The sequence below is a fragment of the Protobothrops mucrosquamatus genome, unplaced genomic scaffold, assembly GCF_001527695.2.
Source record: "Protobothrops mucrosquamatus isolate PMUCROS unplaced genomic scaffold, P.Mucros_1.0 scaffold3673, whole genome shotgun sequence".
NCBI lineage: Eukaryota > Metazoa > Chordata > Lepidosauria > Squamata > Viperidae > Protobothrops > Protobothrops mucrosquamatus.
The window spans coordinates 87,672-97,021 of record NW_015389630.1 but is presented as its reverse complement, the minus strand read 5'-3'; the positions used below and the strand labels follow the sequence as shown (position 1 = coordinate 97,021).

The following is a 9,350-nucleotide window of genomic DNA, read 5'->3' as shown; positions in this document are numbered from 1 at the left end:
CCCCCCCCAGCCACTCAGGGAAATTGGAGCTTTTCCAGACAGGGCCCTCTTTAAAATTGGCTGGCTGTCAGTCTGTTTTTGTGTGTGTGTGTGTGTGCGTGCATTTAAAAGTTGTGTTGAAAGAAAGAGAGCTGCAGCCGATCTGCAACAGGATCGTAGAGGATGAGTTATTAAAAAAAAACATCCATTTTTTTTGTCTCGGACGGTCACTAGCCGAGCAGAGCAAGACCCTTGGACAGGATTTGGACAGAGTTTTCTGGGCAAGACAGGAACAAGCTGATGGGTGAGAAGAGTTAATTGGCTGCAGAGCGGAGCTTTCCGAGAAATGCACCCGAACTGCACAAATGACCTCACCAGTGGTGGGAAAAGCGGCTCTCCAGCCTCCAATTAATCTCGGTGGCTTCTCTCCTGGATGAGTTTCCATCCGTTGCTTCTGGTCCCACCCTCAGAGGCTTTGCAGAAGAGGTGGACCCCCCCCCCTCTTCTCAGGGACTGCCCCAAAGAAGAGGGAGTCAAGCTACTCTCCAAGGTGCCTGAAGGCCGGACAAGAAGCAACGGATGGAAACTCATCAAGGAGAGAAGCAACCTAGAACTAAGGAGAAACTTCCTGACAGTGGGAACAATTAACCAGTGGAACCACCTGCCTCCAGAAGCGGTGAATGCTCCAACACTGGAAGTTTTTAAGAAGAGACTGGACAGCCCTTTGTCCGAAATGGGATAGGGTTTCCTGCCTGAGCAGGGGGTTGGACTAGAAGACCTCCAAGGTCCCTTTCTATTCTATTCCATTCCATTCCATTCCATTCTATTCCCTATTCTGTTCTGTTCTGTTCTATTCTATATTCCAATATGTATTCTATTCTATTCTATTCTATTCTATTCTATTCTATTCTATTCTATTCTATTCTATTCTATTCTATTCCATATTTTCTATTCTATTCTATTCTATTCTATTCTATTCTATTCTATTCTATTCTATTCTATTCTATTCTATTCTATTCCATCCATTCCATATTTTCTATTCTATTCTATTCTATTCTATTCTATTCTATTCTATTCTATTCTATTCTATTCTATTCTAGACTTTATAGAATAGAACAGTGAGGGCGAACCTTTTAGAGACTCATTGCCCAAATTGCAACCCAAAACCCACTTTTATATCGTTGTCTGCCGGGTGGGCATGGCCCATTGGATGGGTGTGGCCAACTGGGTGGGCGTGGCCCATTGGGTGGGCGTGGCTGCCGTGGTAACGGCAGACTGGGTGGGACTAAAAAGCTTGTTCAATCAATTCCAACTTTGCGAGATCTTTTTGTTACCCCCGCAAGAAGTTGAAATTAGAATGAGAGAATTGGAAGAGACCTTATAGGTCATCTAGTCCAACCCCCTGCACCATTTCTGACAGATGGCAGTCCAGTCTCTTCTTGAAAGCTTCCAGCGATGAAGCTCCCACAACCTCTGAAGGCAACTCCTGTTCCATCGGTTGATTGTTCTCACTGTCAGAAAATTCCTCCTCATTTCCAGGTTGAATCTCTCATCAGTTTCCATCCGTTCTTCCTTGTCTGGCATTCAGGTGCTTTGGAAGACAGGTTGACCCCCCCTCCTCTCTGTGAAACCCCCCCTCAAATATTGGAGCACTGCTATCACATCTCCCCTGGTCCTTCTCTTTCCTAGACGAGCCATGCCCGGTTCCTGCAAGATGGCAGCCGCCTCCAAGCGGTTGTAGCCCCACCCCTTTAAGAGGGGAGTTTGACCACCAGGTTGCAGCTGCCCTCTTGAAGTAAAGCCCACCCATCGTAACCTCCTACCTGATGCAACCGATAAGGGGGAGAAAGGTGGCTACTGATTTAATCCTGGGTTGATTTTGTCTTAAGGCTGTCAAAGAGTCGGCCGGAGGAACCGAGCACGAGGTCCAGATTTTGGAGACACAGGAAGGGATGGAAGAGAAGGAGGAAAGCTGCCCCATGGCTCAAGTGTCTCCCCAACCCAAGGCCAACTTCAGCTCACCATCGCCGTCCAGCCCCAGGACCTCGCTGTACCCCCAACGTCACGCGGATCCGTACGACTCCAGGAAGTATTTTGTAACACGCGTGAGTCAACTCAACCACTGTGGGGGGATCTTCATGGGGTTGGCAAGGGGGGGAGGTAGGGTCATGACCTGGCTGTCACTGGGGTGGCCTCTTGAGTAAAGACCCAAGATCTGGATAGACTCAGGAAGGGACAAGAAGCACGTCTGAAATATGCAACTCTGGGTCCTTCTCCAGGTGGGCCCTACCTTCCCTGTTCCACGCCCCAGATGCAGGATTTGGGCTTTGGGTCCAGTTGTAATGAACACCATTGGAGGTTAAGGAGACCCCAGTTTGCACTCCTGCTTGAGGAGGAATCCAAGAGACCTCATTTCTTTGGGGGTGACAGTATTCTGGAGAAGACAATCAAGCAACGAATCAGCGAACACCTAGAGGCCAACAAAGTCCTTACCCAAAGCCAACATGGGTTTGTCAAAAACAGATCATGCCGGACAAATCTTATTGCATTCTTTGACCAGTTGACAAAATTAGTGGATCAGAGGAATGCTGTGGATATAGTTTACCTGGATTTCAGTAAGGCATTTGATAAAGTAGACCACAACCTACTACTCGATAAGATAGAAAAATGTGGGGTAGACAGCATCACCACCAGATGGATCCGTAGCTGGCTGACCGGCCGTACTCAACGTGTGGTCCTCAATAGAACCACATCTACATGGAGGGAAGTGTGCAGTGGGGTGCCCCAGGGCTCTGTTCTGGGCCCAGTGCTCTTCAACATCTTCATCAACGATCTGGACGAGGGGATAGATGGGGAACTCATCAAATTTGCAGATGACACCAAGCTGGCAGGAACAGCCAACACTCCAGAAGTTACAGGCTTAGGATACAGGAGGATCTGGACAGACGTGAACACTGGGCGCTATCTAAGAAAATGAAATTCAATGGTGAAGAAGTAAGGTTCTACATTTAGGCAAGAAAAACCAAATGTACAGATATAGTATAGGGGGTACCTTGCTCAACAGTAGCAACTGTGAGAGGGATCTAGGAGTCCTAGTGGACAATCCCTTAAATAGGAGCCAGCCGTGTGCTGCAGCTGCCAAAAAGGCCAACACAGTGCTGGGCTGCATTAACAGAGGGAGAGAATCAAGATCCTGTGAAGTGTTAATACCACTTTACAAGGCCTTGGTAAGGCCACACTTGGAATCTTGCATCCAGTTTTGGTCACCACGATGTAAAAAAGATGTTGAGACTCTGGAAAGATTGCAGAGAAGAGCAACAAAGATGATCAGGGGACTGGAGGCTAAAACATACAAGGAACGGTTGCTGGAATTGGGTATATCTAGTTTAATGAAAAGAAGGGTTAAGGGGGACAGGATAACAGCATTCCAATATTTGGGGGGCTGCCCCAAAGAAGGGGGGGTGTCCAGCTATTCTCCAAAGCACCTGAAGGCAGGACGAGAAGCAACGGGTGGAAACTGATCAAGGAGAGAAGCAACCTAGAACTAAGGAGAAACTTCCTGGCAGTGAGAATGATAAACCAGTGGAACTGCTTGCCACCAGAAGTTGTGGATGCTCCAACCCTGGAGGCTTTTAAGAAGAGACTGGACAGCCATTTGCCTGGAATGATGTAGGGTCTCCTGCCTGAGCAGGTGGTTGGACTAGAAGACCTCCAAGGTCCCTTCCAAACTTAGTATTCTATGTTCTAACGAAGAAAAGAGATGAATTTCTTCAAGGGGGGGAAGCACATGGTGGGAACCCCAGCACTGTCTCAACCCCAGATCTACACACAGGACGTGTGAATGCGTAGGAGCTGGGGTCCACGGGCAACCCGAAAGGTGGTAAACGTAGTACTTGCAAATTTACCCTCTTCTCAAAGTTGGTCTCGGAGGAGCGGGATGCCCCTCAAGGACTTATGGATTTGATCTTCATCAGCAGGAGATAAGCCACCTTCGTCAGAGATGGAAGCCTGGAGATTCGGCTTTCATTTCTGGGTGGTGTTCACTCCCCCACGGCAGGTGGTTAGAGACAGGTGGGAACCCCCAGGAGGCTGGAGGGACAGGTGAGGGGACGTAGGAGGAACTCCAAACCGGCTTGTGGCTTTTACCATCTTCCTCTTCCTCCTCCCCATTTTTAGCCGGGAGCCTTCGATCAAGCCATGGAGGACCTCAAAGCCCATCTGGCAGCCAGCAAAGGAGAGGCGGCGCGCAGCTTCTGGCTACTCACTGAGTAAGCACCACGGAGGTCTTGTAGTTGTTTGTGCTTCTCTGCAGCCCCAGAGTGGTTTACGCTAAATCCAGCCCAATTCAGGGGATTCTCAAGTTACGACCGTTATCGAGGTTGGCAAACACGGTCATAACTCAACGACGGATGTCAAGCGCAAAAGACACGGCCAGAAACCCATTTTACGGCCTTTTCTGCGACGGTCATAAAGCGAACGTGGCGGTCGTTAAGGGAAACCCACTGTTGGCTATGGGCCGGTTTTTGGGAGAGGCTGGTAGTCAAGACAGATTTCCTCCCCAAAAACGTCCAAATAAAGCAAAGTCACGTGGTGGTAGAGCAGTGGTTCTCAACCTGTGGGTCGGGACCCCATTTGGGGTCGATCGACCATTTCACGGGGGTCGCCAAGCAAGGCTGTCCGCCATTTTTTTTGTCCGCGTAAAAAAAACAGGCGGTAAAAAAGGGGGAAAAGGCCGCCCACGGAATGGAGGGAACCCGACCCGGTCGACCACCAGCCGGACGAGGCAGAGACGCGCTTGCCAGCTACGCCTCGGCCGGCGCAGGGGGCGGAACCACGCATGCGCGGCGCTCCCGGGCAGGGAAAGTCCTCGACTTACGACCGGTTGGGTAGTCCTCGGCTTACGACCGGTTTAGTCCTCGACTTACGACCGGTTTAGTCCTCGACTTACGACCGGGTTAGTCCTTGACTTACGACCGGTTGGGGTCGCGGCATTAAAAAGGTTGAGAACCACTGCAGTAGAGCTTTAAATGCCGGCTGGTTGTTGAGTTTGCAACAGTGGCGCATATAATAATAATCTTAATAATAATCTTAATAATAATAATAGTAATAATAATCTTAATAATAATAATAGTAATAATAATCTTAATAATAATAATCTTAATAATAATAATAATAATAATAATAATAGTAATAGTAATAATAATAACAACAATAATGATAGTGATGATGATGATATTGGAAGGGACCTTGGAGGTCATCTAGTCCAACCCCCTGCTCAAGCAGGAAACCCTACACCATTTCGGACAAATGGCTGTCCAGTCTCTTCTTAAAAACCTCCAGTGTTGGAGCATTCACCACTTCTGGAGGCAGGTGGTTCCACTGGTTAATTGTTCCAACTGTCAGGAAGTTTCTCCTTAGTTCTAGGTTGCTTCTCTCCTTGATGAGTTTCTCCATCCGTTGCTTCTTGTCCTGCCTTCAGGCGCCTTGGAGAATAGCTTGACTCCCTCTTCTTTGGGGCAGCCCCTGAGATGCTGGAAGGCTGCTATCCTGTCACCCCTCGTCCTTCTCTTCGTTAAACTGGACCTACCCAATTCCAGCAGCCGTTCCTTAAATGGCAAGTGGATTAAGAATATGATAGGAATGGTACCCTATCTTGATTGTCCCAACAGTGCTTTTTCAAAAAGACTGCTGGACTTTTGGGCTGCCCCAAAGAAGAGGGAGTCAAGCCATTCTCCAAAGCGCCCGAAGGCAGGACAAGAAGCAACGGGTGGAAACTCATCAAGGAGAGAAGCAACCTAGAACTAAGGAGAAACTTCCTGACAGTGAGAACAATTAACCAGTGGAACCACCTGCCTCCAGAAGCTGTGAATGCTCCAACACTGGACGTTTTTAAGAAGAGCCTGGACAGCCACTTGTCTGAAATGGGATAGGGTTTCCTGCCTGAGTATAGGGGGTTGGACTAGATGACCTCCAAGGTCCCTTCCAGCTTTATTGTTATTGTTATTGAAGTGTTTTCAAGGAAAGAAAACAAGCAAGGAAGTCCAGTTGCCTTTTCAAAAAAAAAAAAAAAAAGCACCTTTGGGACAATCATGACCTGGAGGATGGAGCGTCTCCATAGATACCCCATCTTGATTGCAGTGATACACACAAACACACACAAAGATACACAAACCTGCTTTATTCAGCTTGTAAATCGCCCGGGGGTGGGTGGAATGGGTGATTCATTGAATTCCAGTTTTACAGTCTTCCTTCCCGCTCTCCCTTTAATGGGTCTCTTCCCGCTTCTCTCCTTTACTCCAGAATTAAATTCTGCATTCTTTGGGGAATGTTTGTTTGTTGTGATGAATGTATGTATCCTAATCGTCCCTAAAAGAAATTCCTTCGGCTCAGTAGCAAATATTTCAAATTGAATTTGAACATTTTGCCTTCTCTAGGGGCTGCTTCGGAAGGGCCCAAAATAGTCGTTTCTGCTGGCTTGGCAGAAATTATTTAATTGTCAACTCTCCCGCAAACTCAGACATTATTATATATAACAGGAGAAATTTGACTTAATAAAGTTTCTGGCAGAGTGAAGAGCACAGATTTATGCTCCTGTACTGCCACCCGGAGGACACAAAGAGAACTGCAGCTTAGCTCCTTTTTCAATTGTGCTTCCTGTTTGGGGGGGCAAGCGTGGACTTCAACTCCCAGAATTCCCAGGCTGGCTGGGGAATTCTGGGAGTTGAAGTCCACGCGTCTGAAAGCTGCTGAGGTAGGTTGGAAAAGCCTGCTCTACAGCTGATAAATTCAAAATAACTTTTCAACTAGAAAAGGCCCCAAATCCTTTCCAACTCTTCGGTTATAATAAAAAAAAATATATGGGGATTTCCACGTCTTTTGTTATTCCTGGCCCTTGACGAGGATTGCACAATGGTTGGAAACTAACCGAGAGATCAAAACCTAGGACTAAGGAGACACTTCCTAATGGTGAGAGCAGTTAACCTGTGGAACAGCCTGCCTCCAGAAGTTGTGGGTGCTCCCACATTGGAGGTTTTTAAGAAGAGATGGGACAGCCATTTGTCAAAAAATGGTATGGGGTCTCCTGCCTGAACAGGGGGTTGGACTAGATGACCTCCAAGGCCCCTTCCAACTCTGTTATTCCATTATTCTGCATTCAGTTGAAGCTCCACCTGGTTTTTAATGTGCAGTACAGGCAAAATTAGGTGGAGCTTCAATTCGATCCTTGCAATCGTCAGGTTGACTTTTTTTGACCCTTGGGTGGCTGCACTAATCCCTGGGCTAAATTCCCATAAGGCAGGGAAGCCCGAGTTTATCACTTATCGGACTTTAAATGCATTAGATCATGTTTCCATCCATGGATCCCCTAAAGAATGAACTTCCAACTTTGTTATTCTATGTTCTATGTTGTAAATCTGCTCAGAATCAGAATAGACCTGGAAGGGACCTTGAAAGGTCATCTAATCCAGCCCCCTGCTCAAGAATAGAATAGAATAGAATAGAATAGAATAGAATAGAATAGAATAGAATAGAATAGAATAGAGAAAAGGAATAGAATAGAGAAAAGGAATAGAATAGAATAAAGAATAGAGTAGAATAGAATAGAATAGAATAGAAGAGAGAAAAGGAATAGAATAGAATAAAGAATAGAGTAGAATAGAATAGAATAGAATAGAAGAGAGAAAAGGAATAGAATAGAATAGAATAGAATAGAATAGAATAGAATAGAATAGAATAGAATAGAATAGAATAGGACCTTGGAGGTCTTCTAGTCCAACCCCCTGCTCAGGCAGGAAACCCTATACAATTTCCGACAAATGGCTGTCCAGTTTCTTCTTAAAAACCTCCAGTGATGGAACACCCACAACTTCTTGTGGCAAGCAGTTCCACTAGTTAATTGTTCTCATTGTCAGGAAATTCTTTCTTAGTTCCAGGTTGCTTCTCTCCTTGATTAGTTTCCATCCGTTCTTTCTTGTCCTGCCTTCAGGGGCTTTGGAGAATAAGTTGTCCCCCTCTTCTTTGGGGCAGCCCCCCAAATATTGGAAGGCTGCTATCATGTCCCCCCTAGTCCTTCTTTTCTCTAGACTGGCCAAACCCAAAATCTGACGCCGTTCTTCAAAGGTTTTATTTGCTTTCTCCTGGGCAGAAATTGGGGATCCAAGTTGCCCAGAATCTCCTTGCTATTTGCCCTTCCTGTGCTTCCTTCCCAGGATCGATCACTGGAATGTCGAGAAGGAACGGATCGTGATGCTCACTGACGCTGCCCTCCTGGTGTGCAAATATGACTTCATCATGCTCAAATGCCTGGATCTCCAAAGGATCCCTCTGCGCTACATCGAGAGGATCTCTACGGGACCCTTCGCTTTTCCAGAGAAGTCTTTGGACAGGTGAGGCTGCGCGGCTCATCAATGGGGAGGGAAGGGATCTAGTAGCTTTCCAAGGGGGGGTGCATTTCAACCACCGACATGAACACCATGGAAACCCCACGTTGATTGCTGACTGGGTAGGATCTCCTGGGGGGGGGAAGTCGAGAGGGTGTTTGGGTGCAATCCCAAAAATGCTTTTCCAAAAGGTAACTGGATGTTTTTCATTAGGCAAGACAAAACAAATGCACAGGTGTAGTATAGCGGGTACCTTGCTCAATAGTAGTAACTGTGAGAGGGACCTCGGAGTCCTAGTGGACCATCCCTTAAATAGGAGCCAGCCATGTGCTGCAGCTGCCAAAAAGGCCAACACAGTGCTGGGCTGCATTAACAGAGGGAGAGAATCAAGATCAAGTGAAGTATTAATACCACTTTACAAGGCCTTGGTAAGGCCACACTTGGAATACGGCATCCAGTTTTGGTCACCACAATGTACAAAAGATGCAGAAACTCTAGAAAGAGTGCAGAGAAGAGCAACAAAGATGATCAGGGGACTGGAAGCTAAAACGTGTGAAGAACGGTTTGCGGGAATTGGGAATGTCTAGTTTAATGAAAAGAAGGACGAGGGGGGACAGGATAGCAGTGTTCCAGTATCTCAGGGGCTGCCCCCAAGGAAGAGGGAGTCAAGCTCTTCTCCAAAGCGCCTGAAGGCAGGACAAGAAGGAACGGATGGAAACTAACCAAGGAGAGAAGCAACCTAGAACTAAGGAGAAACTTCCTGACAGTGAGGACAATTAACCAGTGGAACAACCTGCCTCCAGAAGCGGTGAATGCTCCAACACTGGAGATTTTTAAGAAGAGACTGGACAGCCATTTGTCCGAAATGATGTAGGGTTTCCTGCCTGAGCAGGGGGCTGGACTAGATGACCTCCAACCCTGTTATTCTGAGTTGAAGGCAGGCAGGTGGCCGGGAAATCCCCTGGTGGGTTTTCCCTCCATCCTTCAGCAGGT

The 9,350-nt window shown here is 47.1% G+C and overlaps 1 protein-coding gene across 1 annotated transcript in view; it reads left to right on the top strand.

Moving 5' to 3' along the window:
- LOC107298038 (tumor protein p63-regulated gene 1 protein-like) overlaps positions 1 to 9,350 on the top strand; it is a 31,294-nt gene that overhangs the window by 4,070 nt on the left and 17,874 nt on the right. The window contains exons 2-4 of the mRNA XM_015827398.1: positions 1,869 to 2,084; positions 4,156 to 4,247; positions 8,187 to 8,363. Of these exons, the coding sequence (XP_015682884.1) occupies positions 1,932 to 2,084; positions 4,156 to 4,247; positions 8,187 to 8,363 (422 nt within the window). The 5' untranslated portion in view covers positions 1,869 to 1,931. The remainder of the gene's footprint in view (positions 1 to 1,868; positions 2,085 to 4,155; positions 4,248 to 8,186; positions 8,364 to 9,350) is intronic.